The 16,309-nt window shown below is 58.6% G+C and overlaps 1 protein-coding gene across 2 annotated transcripts; it reads left to right on the forward strand.

The window, feature by feature from the left end:
• The first annotated feature begins 400 nt into the window (after positions 1-400).
• On the forward strand, positions 401-15,531 carry PNPLA3 (patatin like phospholipase domain containing 3). 2 transcript variants are annotated; one of them, XM_024579018.4, is made up of 9 exons: positions 401-707; positions 3,361-3,593; positions 4,558-4,623; positions 5,824-6,033; positions 7,443-7,503; positions 9,815-10,033; positions 10,956-11,088; positions 11,975-12,079; positions 14,450-15,531. In XM_024579018.4, exons 1-9 carry the CDS (start codon positions 521-523, stop codon positions 14,478-14,480), a joined length of 1,245 nt encoding a protein of 414 aa, XP_024434786.2. In that variant the 5' UTR covers positions 401-520; the 3' UTR covers positions 14,481-15,531. The 2 variants fall into 2 exon arrangements, with proteins under 2 accessions (XP_024434786.2, XP_045042828.2); XM_045186893.3 differs by having other exon boundaries at positions 3,385-3,593; positions 14,450-14,773.
• The last annotated feature ends 778 nt before the right edge of the window (positions 15,532-16,309 follow it).

The following is a 16,309-nucleotide window of genomic DNA, read 5'->3' on the forward strand; positions in this document are numbered from 1 at the left end:
CAGCCAGGGCTGGCCTCTCTCTAAAAGAAAAAAAAGTCTTCGGGTGAAGATAAAAAATAAAATACTGAGGACCTAAGTGGGCAACTGAACTTCTGCTTTCTCGCTATGTTAAGGGATGGAAAGGAACGGAAAGGGGAGCTGTCTGTCTCCGGGACAGCCAGGTCCTTTGGGGCTACGGAAAACTCTCCCACCCTGGATCTAGCCCTGGGGCAGGTCTGCCCCGCCCCGCCCCCGCCTCCGGGCCCGCCCCAGAGCTCGTCTCGTCCCTGGCAGGGGAACAGGGACAGGTGGGTATTCTGCCCCCATTGGGCCGCCCGCGCGCTCCAGGGCATGGTCTGAGGGGGCGGGGCGGCAGGGCTGACGTCACGCAGGGAACGTTTGAGCTGCTCTTCCGGGCCTCGCGTAGAGCGTGTTCGGGCGTTCGGGCGTACGGGCGTGTGGGCGTCGTGTTAAGCGGTTGTAGACCACGGACTCGGACGAGCTCCAAACCCCAACCCCACACCCGCAACGCGACGCCGCTATGTACGATCCCAAGTATGGTTGGAGCCTGTCCTTCTCGGGCTGCGGCTTCCTGGGCTTTTACCACCTTGGGGCAACTCAGTGCCTGAGCGATCGCGCCCCGCACCTCCTCCGAGACGCGCGCATGTTCTTCGGTGCTTCAGCCGGGTCGCTGCACTGCGTTTCTTTCGTTGCCGGTGTACCGCTCGGTACGTCCGGGGCCGCCACCACGCTTCTTGCCGGGAGGGGGAGCCCCCAGGCCTGGGCTGAGAGCAACTCCTATGGGATGAGGGGCGTCCGGTGGATATGAGTTTGGACACGGATCTTGCAGGGTACATCTCGGGGGCCGCCGTAGACAGATTCCTTCTCCACTGCGTCCTCTCGCCTCGAATGGGTGGACGCGGTCCCCCGGCCTGGGAGCGGGGCGCACATGGGGGACAGCTCCTTTGAGCGTGGGAACCCCGAGCGCCTCCCCACCCTAACCCCTCTCTGGCGCCCAGGCTTGAAGGAAGCCCCCCCTTTCCCGGGATTCAGAGCTGGGTCATCCCGGAGCGATGGGGAGAAGGGAGAGCGGAGGGTGGAGCTGGTCCCAGTGGTCCCTGCCACCCGCTCCTGATGCGCTGAGAGGCGCTGGACCATACGAGCTGCGGACAGGAGGGGCTGCTTTGCTCTAGGTAGACCAGGATGGGGGCTTTGGCCTGTGCCCCAGGACGGGTGCCTTCTTTCCTTTGGGGACTTAAGGGACTAGAGACACCACCACCATCTCTCCTACCCTCTCCGGGCGCCCTTGCTTTGGCCCAGCCCCAGGCGGGGGATTGGATGCGTCTCCGCCAGAGGGCCACTCTTCCGAGTCCTCCTGAGCCCTCCTGAGCCCACTTGTTGGTTAGGAGTCGAGGGGTTGGAGGGGAGGGCCCGTTGTGTGTATGGAGGCGGGTAGGAAAGTTATCTCCGCTCCTTTTCTAGTGTTTCCGACCCTTCCCGGGGGCTGGAGTGGATCCCTGGAGACCCCCTCACCTCCTCCACACCCCACTCAGTGCCCCTGGAAATGAGGCCCTGCCCATTTGTGTCTTGTTCGCATTAACGGCTGTCTGTGTGTGTGGGTGCCAGTGTGTGTGTTGGGGGGGGTGCCCAGCTGGCCTCAATTACTAGAGTGCAGCGTCTGTGGCCTGGGGATCTGAGTCAGGGGGTGCAGCGGGAGCAGGTGGCAACAGCTGTTGGCACCCAGTGGTCCCCAAACGAGAAGATAATGCACCTTATCAGCCCCAGTTTATCTGGGGTTCCTGAACAGTTCACTCTTTACTCTGCCCTGGGACTGCTGTGTTGGACACGGCCAGCAGGGCCTGGCTTTGCTCCTGGTGACCAGGAGTCTCCTGCCCATAGGCGCAGTGCTGCCATTGGAGCGGCCCCAGGGGCTGACCGGGAGGTGGGAGTTGGCAGCAAGGCCACCCTGATGGCTTTCCCTATCCAGGGGACAGAGGAGCAAAGGGCAGGAATGTGACCTCAGGAAGGACTGGATCGGCCACATGGCCAGCCCTTGTATTCCAAGGTCACCTGTAGACACCCCCAAAGTTGAATGTTTAACTGGGACCAGCTTCAGATGTGTCAACCCCAGGACAGGAAGTGCACTGACTCCGGGGCAGGGCTCCCTGATGGCAGAGGACAGGTGCCTCTTGGGGCACTGCCCTGCAGCATGGGGGGAGGCTCGGGGACCACCAAGTCCCTGGAAAGTGGGTCTGGGGGTTTTGGCTGGAGCTGTCCCCCCAGATTCCATCCCTAATCTCCTGCCTCATGTAGGGACCTCCAAGGAGCCTGTCCCGGAGGGGCTGCAACGCGGGCAGAGCTTCTGAGAGTACGTCTCAGCCAGGGCTGACCTGCAAGGAGAGCTGGTCTGTGCACATTTGCCCCTGCTGCCTGGGCTCAGCGGGGCCGCGCGTGCAGGGAGGGCTGGGATGAGATCTTTGGTGGGTCGGCACAGCCTGGCACGTGTCTGGCCTTCTGCATCGCAGGAATTATGACTGGCTAGGCCTTGGGCTGGGATGGGTAGTCCTACATGCCAGGGCAGCGCTGGCCAGCCAGACCCCTCTGGGGGTCTGTGAGTGAGGTCAAAGGGAGAGTGAATGTGCCCTGTGCCCGCTAGACAGTGTGGTAATTCTGGCTGTAGAGGTTAAAGGTTAAGTGTAATTACTTAATAGGTGCCTCCTTTGAGTTGAGCACCTTACGGGTTGTAGGGAATCCTACTCTCTGTCTCCAGAAGGTGGGGGGCACTGTCGCACATTCACAAGGCGCAGACAGAGGTGGTGAGTGACTACTGAGGCCGCTCAGCCAGAGGTGGAGGCAGGGTCCCGGCTCTGGTGCCGCCCGCGGTGCTCTCCGCTCCCCGCAGCCCTGGGCCCACCGTGCTGAGGTGCTGTTGCTGAGGACTCCCTGGCGTCTGGCTTCGTGAGGGACTGGGGTGAGAAGAGCTCCCCTGGGCCTCTGGAGGATCCTTCCGGAAGCCAGCGCCCAGAGCAGGCTAGCCGATAGAAATACAGGACAAGCCACGGATGTCATTTTACATTCCCGATTAGCAGGATGCAAAAAAGTACTTAAAAGATAGGAGTGAAATTAATTTTATTGATCCCAATATAGTTCAAACAGTATCATTTTCCCATCTAATCAGTATTGATATATTTTACTTTTTTTTTTTTAACCAAGCCTTTGAAATCCTATGTTTCTTTTATGCATCCCAGTTTGGACAAACCCCACTTTAAGGGCTCTGTAGGCACAGGTAAACGCTCCCCTGCCGTTGGTTTCTGGTCTTGCCACACCGTCTCCCCTCCTGGGTGGCACATCCCTTTGTGTGTTTGTCTCCCACCCCCACAGACCAGGTCTTGCACGTCCTCACAGACCTTGTCTGGAAGGCCAGGAGCCGGACCCTCGGCACCCTCCACCCGTCCTTCAACATGAGCCAGTACTTCCGGGACTCCCTCCACAGATACCTCCCAGACAACGTCCACCAGCTCATCTCGGGCAAAGTCGGCATCTCGCTCACCCGAGTGTCCGACTTGGAAAACGTCGTGGTGTCCGATTTTCAGTCCAAAGACGAAGTCGTGGATGTAAGCACTGGCCTCTTTGGGTGTTGTCCAGTAGTCAGGGCCATCTGATGTCGGAAGTCACACAGAGCAGGCCGTCCCAGGCCCCTGCACTGCTGGCCCCTGCACTCGGGTGCCGCCCGGGGTCTGGCCCGTGGCGTGTGTCAACCCGGTGGGTCCCAGGACGGTGTCAGTGCCTCCCCAGGCTTCCAGACTGGCTCACGGCCGCCTCTTCCATGGACCTTGTCCCACAGTGCCCCTCCTTCAAATGATGCATGTTCCTTAGTGGGAACACCTTGAGTGAGACCGCAAGAGGTGGGGACATGTCTTATGTGCCTCTGTCCTCAGGGCCTAGCACAGAGGAGATTGTTTACAACATCAAAATGCCATTTAATTTGGCCGATGCCTCTTAGGAGAGTTGAGTGGACAGCGTTTCACTCCACACGTGTCTGTATGGGGGGCAGCCTGTGCCGTACAGCCAGCAGCCACTGTCTTATCCCACTGAACCTGATTTAAGGCAGCTTTTCCCACGCAGTCAGCACCCACCCACTCCCCCGGGAGTCCAGGCCCTCCGTGAGTCGGTGTTGTGTCCTGCTTCGTGCTCTCTGGCGCTGTGCTGCCCGAAGTGTGGTCCTGGCCCCACGTCAGCGTCCCCTGGGAGCTTGTTAGAATTGTCCCCTCCCAGGCAGTCAGCAAGTCAACCACTCTTGGTCCCGTCTGCGATTGCCCATTGTGACTCTCATGGGAGCAGGGACAGGAGGTTGACGTCCACACAGTGTCGTTAAGGCGTTTATGCTTAGGTCTGAAATGCGATGGTGTGGGTTGGCCCACTGTTCACTTAGCTCGTGTGTTAACGTGCCTGCTCTGTGCAGAGGGCGTTTTCAGGCTCCTTGCCTGGCTCCCTTGTCAAGGGGAATCTGGTGAAGGCCCAGGGGAATGAAGGGCAGGCTGTTTCGGCCTGTGGTTTCACTCCCTTTTGTCTTCACAGGCCGTGCTTTGTTCCATCTTCGTCCCTTTCTTCTGTGGCATGATCCCTCCCTCCTTCAGAGGCGTGGTAAGTCTGCATGTCACCTGGGGTTGGTGGCTCCCGCCGCACGGTGCTGGGCTGAAGCACCCTCAGTCCCCTAACAGAGCCTTCCACCGCTCAGCCTCCAGACAGATTCTGTAGCTGCCCCCCTCCACGCATCCCCCCCGCCCAGCAGAGCCAGTTCACCAAGAATCCGTTATCTGGCTACCTGTAAGCTAGACTGGCTCATTTAACCTTCACAGGAGCGCTGAGGATGGGTGCCCAGTGGCCTAGTTCAAGTGTAAGACCCTTAAGAATCGGCAGCTTCCTTAAAGTAGAGCTTTATCTGTAGAGGTTGGCAGTTTCTATCCTCTCTGGGACTGACCTTTTCTGCTCGTGGCTCAGGGCAGAAGCTGACAACGGCAGGGCTGCCATTCAGTTCCATTCAACAAATGTGCAAACACACACGGCCAGTTCTGAGCCCTGCCCGGGCAGAGGAGCAGGAGTGGGGGTTGCTCCGCGTGCGCCAGGCTACATGCTGGCCTGGGCTGGGCTGGTCAGCAGCCTCCTTCCAGGGCAGCAGTTACCAACCAGGGATGACTCGGGGCCCCCACCCCAGGGCCTCTGGCAACGGCTGGGGACAGTTGAGGTTGTCACAACTGCGAGAGTGCTCTCGGTACTGGTTTGCTAGGTGCAGACTGTCCATGTCGTACCAAAACCGGCTCACCTGGCTGAAGGCGGTTGGTAGGAGTGGATGCCGGAAGAGGAGGCTCACAGTAACTGAGCCCGGGGGCCACTTGTCTCGGGGTGAGAGGGTGTTTTCCGGGGGCCATCAGCTCCCATCTTCATGGTGCGGGGAGAGGTGAGCTCGTGGGTTATCTTGTCCAGGATGTCCCAAGCAGCAGGGGGCCTGGAATGGACCTCCTTCTGTCCCCTCTGGGACAGGGTCTACCCCATGCGGTCCCTAGTGCACACAGTGACCTGGTCTGTATGACCTCCTTATGCAAATGTGTGGCCACACCCCCATGCACCTGCCTCGGCCAGAACAACCTGGGCCGGCGGAATCCAGCCTCCATTTGCCTTTTGGCTGGGTGCACAGTCTTTACAACAGCAAACAGGGCTCCCCAAGTCCAGTCCTCCCCCCGGTCAGCCCGTAGTGCTGAGAGGCCTCTGCCCATAATCTCAAAACACAGGGAACCCCAGCCCCATGCTTCTGACAGGATGTTCTTTTTTTCCTTCACTTGAAAGCGATACATGGATGGAGGAGTCAGTAACAGCATACCCTTCTCTGATACCAAGACAACCATCACTGTGTCCCCCTTCTATGGGGAGTATGACATCTGCCCCAAGGTCAAGTCCACCAACTTCTTTCATGTGGATGTATCCAAGCTCAGTCTACGCATCTGCTTACAGAACTTATACCTGTTAAGCCAAACACTGTTCCCTCCCGACATCAAGGTGAGTGCGGGGCTGTGTGTTCTGGGGGTGCAGCTCTTCGCTCCTGTTTGCTTGGAGCCCCACCCGTGTGGCTGTCTGTGCAAACAGACAAAAACAGAACGCTAGTTGGACAGGGACTCAGAGAAGAATCCCCGGTCCCGGAAGGCCAGCCCTACCCGCCCGGGGCCGTCAGAATGCCCTGGGGACGCTCACACTGTGCTGCCCCGCAAGTCCCACTCCCAGGGGCTGCGGGTTAGGTGTGGTCAGCCCTCCTCACCCACAGCTTTAGCACCTGCAGATCCAAGCATCCATGGGTTTGGCCAAGCACACATCAAAAATGTTTTTATTTATTTATTTATTTATTTTTAAAAAGTTTTATTTATTTATTTTTAGAGAGCGAGGGGAAGGGAGGGAGAAACAGGGAGAGAAACATTAGTGTGTGGTTGTTTCTCATGCACCCCCTACTGGGGACCTAGTCTGCAACCCAGACATGTGTCTTGACTGGGAATCCAACTGGCGACTCTGGCTCGCAGGCAGGTGCTCAATACCCTGAGCCACACCGGCCAGGGCTCAATATTTTTTTAAGAAATCCCTGCCCTGACCAGTGTGGCTCAGTTGGTTGGGTGTCATCCTGCAAACTGAAAGGTTGTGGGTTTAATTCCTGGTCAAGGCACATCACATGCCTGGGTTGCAAGTTCTGTCCCCGGTTGGGGCGCATATGAGAGGCAAACTATCAATGTTTCTCTGCTTCTCTTTCTCCCTCCCTTTCCCTCTCTCTTAAAAAAAAAAATCCCAGAAAGTCTCAAAATGCAAAGTTTGAATTCACCACTCGCTGAATGAGCCCTGTGCTGAACCCATGGGAATGAAGTGCTGTGCCCTGTAACCTATATGCAAACCCTAACCATGTTATGTAAGAGACCACATGCGTAGGAGGGGTCTTGGACCCAGTCCCCACAGACCCTGGGGGCAACTGCAGGCCAGGTGCAGCAGCGGGGGTTGCTGGCGTTACCCAGGCGATCCTTATTTGTGGCCGTGGTCACGACCCGCACTGTGTTTGCATTTGCTGGTCGCTCTGTACCCCTGAGCCCCCCAACAGTGAGGAGATGTGTGGGCTGCGGGCACTCCGAGGTGATCGGGGACAAAGGGGCCACAGGCTGTGCCACGGCTGGTTGACAGGTGTGGTGTGTGCACAGGCGAGTGGAGGAGGAAGCTGTTACTGTCCCGGGGAAACCGGGACGCCCCCTGTCATTCTGGGGTGCCAGCATCGGCTCCAAGGAGGGGTGTTGTTTGGGCCGAATCCCTCAGGAAAAGGGGATTGCTGTCACCTAGAGCACAACCCCTGGTCCGGCTTTGCTGTGGCTGCAGAGTTTGGGGAGTCTTCAGTTCACGTGAAGCCCGCCCTGCAGTTAACCTTCCGGCTTGGCTTGCAGGTGCTGGGGGAGATCTGCCTGCGAGGGTACTTGGACGCGGCCAGGTTCTTGGAAGAAAACGGTGCGTATGGGCAGGGGACAGATGAGCCCGTCTAGCAGCCTTTCTCAGCAGCGGTGGGGACCCTAAGAGGGCTGCTCCGGCCTTCGCCGCCTGTCCCGCCAGCCAACTCAGTCGCCCTGTTTTACACATCAGAGACAGAGGCTTGGGGAGGAGAGCCAGGGGCCATAGCCCACTCCCTGCAGGGCAGGACTGCGGCTCGAACCTGGGGTGTCATGGCTCCAGGGCGCTCTCCTCCTCCCCTGTCACCCGTTGGGAGGCAGTTGGTCTGAGTTTCTCAAAGGCTTCAAACAGGGTTTCTGGGTCTGGGCCCCAGGAAGAGCAGCAAGGAGAGTTGTCTCCAGCCAGGTGTGGGTGGCGCCCACTGGCACACTGTCCTTTCTGGGACCAGCTTCCACCTTTGGGCCAAGCTCTAGAGACACCCGAGTGGAACCAGGTGTTCGGTGTGTTGGGAGCTGTTTCTCTTCAGCACTGATAATGGGCTCCCGTTTTGGTCCTCTCGGTCAGTCTTTGGCCAAGACCCAGGACACTGGTTAAAAGGACACACATGTGTTACATACTCAGAAAACGCTTACTGTGCACCTAGTAGGTGTGCCAGGGACACTATGTGCTAGGGCCACCACAGTGAACAGTCAGCTGTGGCCCTGGCCCCCTGGAGCTCACAGCCCGTGGTTGGGAGCACAGGCCCATCCATGGAGGGATGCCCTGCAGAGAGCATGCCTGGACTGGGAGATGCAGGACACCGTAGGGCCACGCGGGAGGGATCTGCCAGGTGTGGAGGAAAGCAGGGCTTTTCAGAGGATGTGACTCCACGTTGACACTGGGTGAGTAGGGGGATGGGAAGAAGTCCTGTGTCACTGGAGGGGACGAGAGACGGACAGAGGAGAGGGGCGAGGCTGGCCCCGTGGCCCTCAGAGGCTCTGCACCACAGCAGTTGGGGCCACGGTGGGCTGCCATGGCAGGACCAGGGCAAGTGGGAGGGAAGGGCCCTGCAGCTGCAGTGCAGAGGGGGCCAGACCAGCATGCTGCCGGGGCTCGGCCAAGGGTGGGCAGTGAGGGGAGGGGAAGGGGCCTGAGGGAACAGGACTTGGAGGCGGCTGCCGAGAGGTTTGGGAAGAGGAAGACTTCAGGATGAAGCCCTGGCTTTTTGGCTTTGGGGGCTGGGGCCAGGGAAGATGGAGCTCTGCCCACAGGTGCAGGGCTCGAAGGAGGGAGCGGGTTTGCAAGGAAGCCGGGGAGCACTGCGGGACCTATGGGTGTGTGGTGCCCCGGGGGCTTTTTGAGTGGTTGTGCAAGGAAAGGAGGGGGCTGCTGTCGGGGTCTGCTGTGAGGGTCTGGAGAGCTGTCTGGGGGGAGGTGAGATCTGGGCGAGGCATGGGAATAGGTGATGCTGGTGGGCCCTGTGGGGGTGGACTCAGGTTACTCCTCAGTGACTTCAGTGTGGTCCTCAGCCAGGCCAGCTTGCCCAGGGTCCCGGGGAGGACACGCGAGGGTGCAGTAGCTGCAGTCCTCCGGGGACTGTTCTGTACCTGAGGCATAGTGGAGCCCCGGGGGGGAGCATTGTGTCTGAGAGGGGCCCCATAACAATCTACAGAGGAGCATAAATGGAGGCGTAATCTGGGGAGCCCAGTGCAGGCACCCAGTGCAGGCCCTAGTCTTTGTAGCCTGAGGTTGGAAGCAGCGGGTGAGTTGGCAGCCGTGGGCCTCTGCCTGCCTCCCCGTGTGCCCAGTCTGGGGGCAGGAATCCCGACACCCGGGACAGTGCCCGCCCAAACTCCCTTGCCTAGAGCCGTTCATTGTAAGTGTCGTGTGATGGAAGTGTTGGGGCTGCGTTCAAATCCCGCTCTGCCACAGATGGGCTCTGTGGCTTCTGGTGAACCAATCTCTTCACTCTCTGTGCTTCTGATTCCTCAGCCGAGAAGCAGAGATGATGACAATGGCAGCAGCCGAGTGGCTGCTGCGAGGCCTGGCTGAAGGCCTCCCTCAGGGCCTGGGATGCAGACTTACTCAGTGGTGTGAGGCCAGTTACTATAAATCAGTCCAGTCCTCATCTTTCCATTTCATGAGTCCACATGCAGCTGTGGAGCCCACACAGGGAGTGAGGGGTCGAGCGGGAGCCCAGCTCACATCGCTGTGGCTTCAAAGCCCCACGCTTCTTTTTCCCTGTTACAACAGCCTGCCCTTGGCCATTCCCACCTGGCACCGAGCTGATGCTGGGCCTGCAGCTCCTGGTGGCCGCTGGCCTCCTCTGTCATTTGGTGGAATGACCCCTGCTGCTCAAAGTCGCCTGATTTGTCTTCTGTGCCCGTGGCAGGCCTCTGTGATAGGCCCCCTGCTCCGTGCCCGAGTTTGTCCTCAAAAGAGCTGGAGGTCCTCACGTTACCCCAGGAAACCAGGAGCCTGGAGGCCTCCCGGGAAGGAGCTGGCTGGCAGACAAGGCTTGAGGGAGACGAGCTGCTGGACCACCTGCGCCGCAGCCTCCTGCCCTGGGACGAGAGCATCCTTCAGACAGTGTCGCCCGAGCTCACCACAGGTGCTGCCTCCTGGGGGCTGGGCAGCCGGGGGGGGGGGGGGGGGGGTTGTCTCTGCTGCCAAGAGGCCGAATGGGCTTCTCTCCTGCGGGTTAGGGAAGAAGGTGGTGCTGCCCTGGGGCACGGCCTCCCTGCATCCAGGCACCTTGCCCAGTCTGCCTTCCCATGTTCGCACGGCCAGAACAGAACGGACTCCAGCTGAGCCTGTTTTGAGCATGCTCTCAGTGCTTGGGGTCTGGGCACATTGGATTTTGGGGGCCCTGAGGGTGGGCCCCTTCTTTCAGAACCCCATTCTCTGCTTGTGCACCCATCTCAAAGCCTCCTTTCTCAAGGAGACTCTCCTGATTCCCCGCCCCCACCCCGACCCCGGCAAACGGACAGTTTGGAACTTTCCATCAAATGGTGGTAGTCTGTCTGACCTTGGGGTCAAGGGTCGGAGGACGTGTGAGTGCACCGAGCAGCTTCCTGTGGGCATTCGGAGAGGTTCAGAGATGACCGGGATGGCCTCCCAGCTGTGGAGGAGCTCTGGCCCTAGGGGCTGCCGTGAGCGGCAGCTGCCTGGGCCCCTCTGATTTGAGGCGTCATGAGGTTGCCTCAGAGAGGAAATGGAAGGCTGGGGGTCCAGGCGGAGGAGACAGAATCCGGCTGCAGGTGGCGGAAACAGCCTGTGAAGCCCAAGGGCTGTTGGAGCAGTTGGTGGTCTCCTCCCGGAGTAGCTGCCCCTGAAAAGAGCGCCGTTCCTTGGGAGCCCTGTGCCCGCGGCCGTCCCCAGGCTGTCTGGCCGCGTTCCCTGCTTGGCTGCCAAGGCTTCCAACTCTCCGGCTGCCAGAACCTGTGTGCTGGGTTGGAACTGCAAGCGCCACCTGGGTAAGGTGGCTTGGATTTTACACCGGTGAGAGGCACGCTCCCAAATTGTGCTTTCAGTACTGAGTGAGGTGGCGAGAACCCGAGGCGGCTACATGAGCAAGATTTGCAGCCTCTTGCCGGTGAAGGTGCTGTCCTACGTGATGCTGCCCTGCACGCTGCCCGTGGAGTCTGCCATCGCCGCAGTCCAGAGGTGAGCGTCCTGGTGGCTGCGTGTGCATCACGGGGTCGAGTGAGAGTGTCTTAAGGCCTTGAGCCTGGGGCCTGGCCCTTTGGGCAGCGGCATAGAGGTCACAGTCCCTGGGGACCACCCCTGGAAGGCGCCTCATGGGTGGGGCCCTGCACAGCCTGCCTCTTTTCTCATGGCTGTTGTGGGCTCATCACTTCCCACAGGTGTGCCCTTTCGTTTGGGGATGTTATTCATGGCCGGGAAGGACGTGAGGCCAACAGGGGCACACACTGGAATCCTGGGCCTTTGTTTTCCTCGGCCTCCTTCGCATTAAATGGGGTGTCTGCTTCTTTTAGCGGGTTAACCCGGTGTGTCCTTGAGTCCGTCTTCAGGCCCCTCCCTTGCCCTACAGAATTAGGCTCCTGTGGCCACAGCACCTCGCCCTGGCCTCAGGTTCAGGGGTTTATCAATGCCCAGGCGTGGGGTCCTTCCCGTGTCTTGGGGGCAGGGAGTCCTTGGCCGGGTAGTGGTCAGGCCTCTGCAGCAGCTCCCTCTGCTGGACATGTGCGTGGCCAAGCTCAGGCTGGGTGGAGGGGACGTTGTCTGAACTCCAAACTTCAGACAAGTAGATGAGCCACACAGACAAGCAGAAACCTGGAAAACCAAAGCCTTCTCCTTTGATTTCTGTGTTAATCCCTTGAGCTTTCCTGAATCAAAAGTGGCTTAATTTAGGGGCTTCGAAGCTGGCTTGTCCCGAGTCCACCTTCCGGGTATTTGTGGGATTGGGATCAGACAGGACTCCAGCGGTTCACCCGGACCAGGGGTGTGGTCACAGGGCGGCTCTCTTCCTGCCCGGCTGCCCGGCTGTCTTCCGTTGACAGTATGCATTGGGGGGGGGTCGTTCCTGCAGGCTGGTGATGTGGCTTCCAGATATCCCGGATGACGTCCAGTGGCTGCAGTCCATAGCCTGCCAGGCTTGTTCTCGAGTGACGAAGTATCTGTTCCCCGCCTGCAGGTAGCCAATCTGCTTGGGACCAGCGGGTGCCCCTTTTACCTGGTCCGGCCGCGGGCACCGTTCTGGAAATGCAGTTGAGTGCCCGATAGGCGACGAGGAGCCCAGCCCGCAGCACAGGGGCCGTGTCCCGCGTGGGGCCGCTGAGTCAGTCAGTGGTCCCTGTGCATCTGCTGAAAGCTAAGCAAGACCTGCGAGCACAGGGGGCTGCAGAGCCCAGGGCGGTGGCGGGAAAGCCCCTGTCTGAGCCCAGTTTGGGGGGAGAGCCGAGAGGGGCTGCGGGGACTGGCGCTGTCATGGGTGTCAGGCAGCCCCACTCTGCCTCCAGGAAGCTGCCCTGGGTGCTGGTGCCTGCAGCATGGGGTGCTTACGGAAGCCCGGCAGACTCCCTCCTGACCTGAGACTGACCACACCCCGGCCACAGGGCCTGCACCGTGAGGCGGCGCCAACACCGCCGCTCTCCGACCAGGACTCCGCGGCTGGTCCAGAGCAAGGAGGGCCCGGGGTGGCAGTAAGGGTCAGAGCTCCTCCTCAAGGTCGTGGGCCCCAGCGCTCCCCTGCTGCCCGGGGTGCTCCTCACCACCTCACTGGGTTTCTGTGAGGCTCTGGGGACCACCTGGCCCAGTGCTGGATGCGTGGTGGGGGCTTGGGAGAGGGGCCTCTGTGGTTACTGCTATTGGCAGGCGTGGAAGGGTTTCAAGTACAGGTGGTGGGACCTGGTTTGCACTGGGAATGGCCACAGTGACCTTGGGGAAGCCTGAGTTTTTGAGTTACTCGAGGCAAGTCTAGGACGTTTTTGCAAGGGGCTAGCCCTTTCCCTCCTTTGCGCAGCTTTCTGATGTTTGATGCCCCGTGTCTGTGACAGATGGAATCCGGCCTCAGTGCTGAATTTATTGTTGACTGAAACCAGAGGCAATTGACAAACTAGGACGCTGGTTTGGGTCGACATGGTGGTCCTGGGGTCAAAGCAGTCTAATATTGTAGCACCCAAGTCCGTCAGCTCCGCTGGGTGGGAAAGGACCCTCAGTGTGGAGGGTCCCCCAGTGTCTTTGTGCTGTAGCCCTGCGCTGTCCCAGAGCGAGGTTCCTAGGAGGGCAGGGGTTTAGACAGAGGGCCCTTGGGGTAGCGGCTGGTCTGCCCCTTGTGTGGTCTTGGGGGCTGGTGGGAGGAGAGGCGTGTGCCACGAGGCAGGAGGGGCTGCCTTCCTTCTTCATGGAGGGCCCTGCCGGTCAGGAGCAATAAAAGATGGTAGTAACTTACTTATATGTTAGAGCACCTTTCTGACCCAACCTAAATTTGTTAAAGAGCTTTGTATAAAGTATAAGGGAATCTTGTTATCTGTGGAATTGTGTATTACGTGAATCGGTGAGATGCTAATAGAACAAAGCTGAAAAAAAACCCAGAGCACAAGACAGACACACCCTGGTCCCCCAGGCAGGAGCCAGGCGCAACAGGCTGGGCCACCTTTCTGCTTGAAAGGTGCCCTCAACTTGAACTTGGCTTATTTTTCCCTGGGCCTCTGGTCTGCTTTCCTTTTCTTCTCACTGCCCTCCCCACCCCGTCCCCACCCCATCCCCATCCCTGGCCTTCATAGAGGCAAGCAAGAGCCAGGGATGTCCCAACTCCCAGGTGTGACAATTTGTTGGCAAGCACGGGGTCTTACACATTTGAGTGTCATAAAAAGAAAATCAGTCTAAGTTCAAAACCCCATACATTGGGATGGAAAGCTGCAGTTCTCCCCTGCATCGTGTTAGTGTCCTGGAGCCGGAGAACCGGCGAGTTCGGACAGGGCACTTTCTTGCGTAGACAGACCCCTGAACAGGGAGCGAGGCTCTGGGAGGACCTTCCGGAGCCGGTCCTCTGGCGCCATAATGAGCTGTGAACTCCTGAAAAGCGGGGTGACTCGTGGAGCTGTAGGGTGGTTGCCTGGCACAGAGACCACCTTGCAGGGCTCCCTGGGGCTCCTCGTGCGTCCTGGGCAAGTGAGCGCCCCAGGCTCCTGTTCTGGTGGCACTCACCCCTTAGGGAGGCAAGAGCTAGGGAGTGGTGGGCTCTCCCTGCCACCCAGCCCCCGAACAAGGCTCTGTCCCCTCACTGAGCTGGGCTGGAGGTGGGGGAGTCCAGCTTCCTCCCACCCTTCCTGCACAACTTCCTCCCTCCGTGAGAGGCTGTCCTGCCTGCCCTGTGCGCACCTGCATCCTTGTCCCACACCTCCTGCCTGTGCCCGGGTTCCCCGTGAACAAGTTAGCAGACCTGTTTGAAAGGCTTTTGAAACTAGTGGTGAGTAAAGACATGGAAACAAAGAATGTTCCATGAGGGGTTCATAAACCTCATGGGCAAAACAGTGACTTGACGTACTTCTTCAAAATGCAGGTTTCCAGGTTCTTCGGTCCAGAGATTCTGACCCAGCAGGTCAGGGCTGGGGCCCAGGAAGGTGCATCTTGAAGAATCATCCCAGAAGGGCTCTGCCATGACCTCCAGGACACAGCGAGAGACACTGCTGGGGGGTGGGGACACTTAGTGACGGTGGGGTGGGCGTGTGACTGTCTTGGGCAACTAGGCCAGGTGTGGGCTGAGCCTTGAGGGCTACATGAGGCAGAGGACCACGGAAAGGCGTCCTCCGCAGAAGGAACAACATGAGCGAAATCACGGGGCTGGGGTGAGGGGAAGCCCGTACCCACTTCAGTTCCCTGTCAGCGATGCGCTGAGCCAGCACTGCACTGAGCACCAGGAGCATGGCCGAGAATCAGGCAGGGTGGACTCGTGTGCATCTTGGACGACCTGGCGTGCGGCAGTGGTGGGATCACCCAACATCTCTCGTCCTCCCTGGGTTCCCTCCCAGCTCTGAAGCCTGTCTTTGTGACGGGTAGCATCTGCTCAGAGCTGAGGCTGTCTGCCCAAGTCTGGGGCGGGAGAGGAGTTACTTGGCACTTCGCTGAATCCCTGTATCTTGCCAGGCACTGTGCTAGCCTGTGTGCTTGGGGACTGACCCAGACAGACTAGACTCTGTCTTGGGGATGATGGTCCGGCTGGGGAGACAGGTCAACCTGTGAGGGGTCTGGCAGGTGCCAACTTCTGCCTCTTTCCAGGCAAACAGAATATGTGCACTTTGAATATTTACCCCAGGGATGCTAGAGGCTTAAGTTTCTGCTATTTACTTTTTCAAGTGCAAGGAACTCTGCTCTAGAGCAGAACCACCTGGGAAAACTTTTTAAGTTCCCTGGAGCCTCTCCCACTACCAACAACGGACCTCAGATAATTAAATCAGAGCCCAGCCCTGACCAATGTGGCTCAGTTGGATGTTCTCCCACAAAGCAGAAGGTTACTGGTTCGATTCCCAGCAGGGCACATGCCTAGGTTGTGGGTTTGGTCCCAGATTGGTGTTTCCCTCCCTCTTCCTCCCTCCCCCGTCTCTCATAAGTAAATAAATAATGAAAGTCAGAGCTCAGGGCGGACCGTGCATCAGCCTGTTTCTTCTCGTGTTTTTTTCACCCATTCACCCACCCCCACCCTTTTGGCGGCCATCAGTCCGTTCTCTGTGCGTTCCTTTCTGTTCGTTCATTTGTTTGAGGGCGCTGCCACTTAAATGGGAAGGGTGTCAGGATCTCTGGGCGGGGTACAAGGAGAAAAGAAAGGAATTATACTGTTATCAGACGGGAGTGGAAAGATGAGTCCTAATAGTGAAAATCCCTCTTATTCTCCCTGGCTCCTTTCTTTCATTCCTCGCCCTTTTCATAATGTGTGGCTATTATTTATCACAATATGGTGTTTTCTTGGGTGGGGCTGTTTCCACTACCAAAATGACCCCAAGCCCTGGCCAGGGTGGCTCAGTTGGTTGGGCGTCATCCCACAAAGCCAAAGGTCGCCAGTTGATTCCCAGTCAGGGTACATGCCTGTTTTGCAGGTTTGGTCCCAGTAGGGGCAAGTACGGGATTGACGTTTCTGTCCCTTCTAATTAAAAAACGAGGCCCCAAGGCCCTCTTGTTCTTCAATGTGAATGGCTACATCCGAACCTTTGGATGACCCTCTAATATTTACTGGTTGCCGCTGAAGGAATGGTGGTCACCTATCCACTGCCCGTGGAGTGCCCAGCACAATGCCAGGCATTTTTACATCCCGTCTCTGACGCACGAGCCCCATTAATCCAACCCTGTTAAGTAGCTATGGCCATCACCTTCATTTTGCCAATGAGACCGAGCCCTAGGGAGTGTCAGCGACTTGAAAAGGCCCGTG

The sequence above is a fragment of the Desmodus rotundus genome, chromosome 3 (assembly GCF_022682495.2).
Source record: "Desmodus rotundus isolate HL8 chromosome 3, HLdesRot8A.1, whole genome shotgun sequence".
Taxonomy (NCBI): domain Eukaryota; kingdom Metazoa; phylum Chordata; class Mammalia; order Chiroptera; family Phyllostomidae; genus Desmodus; species Desmodus rotundus.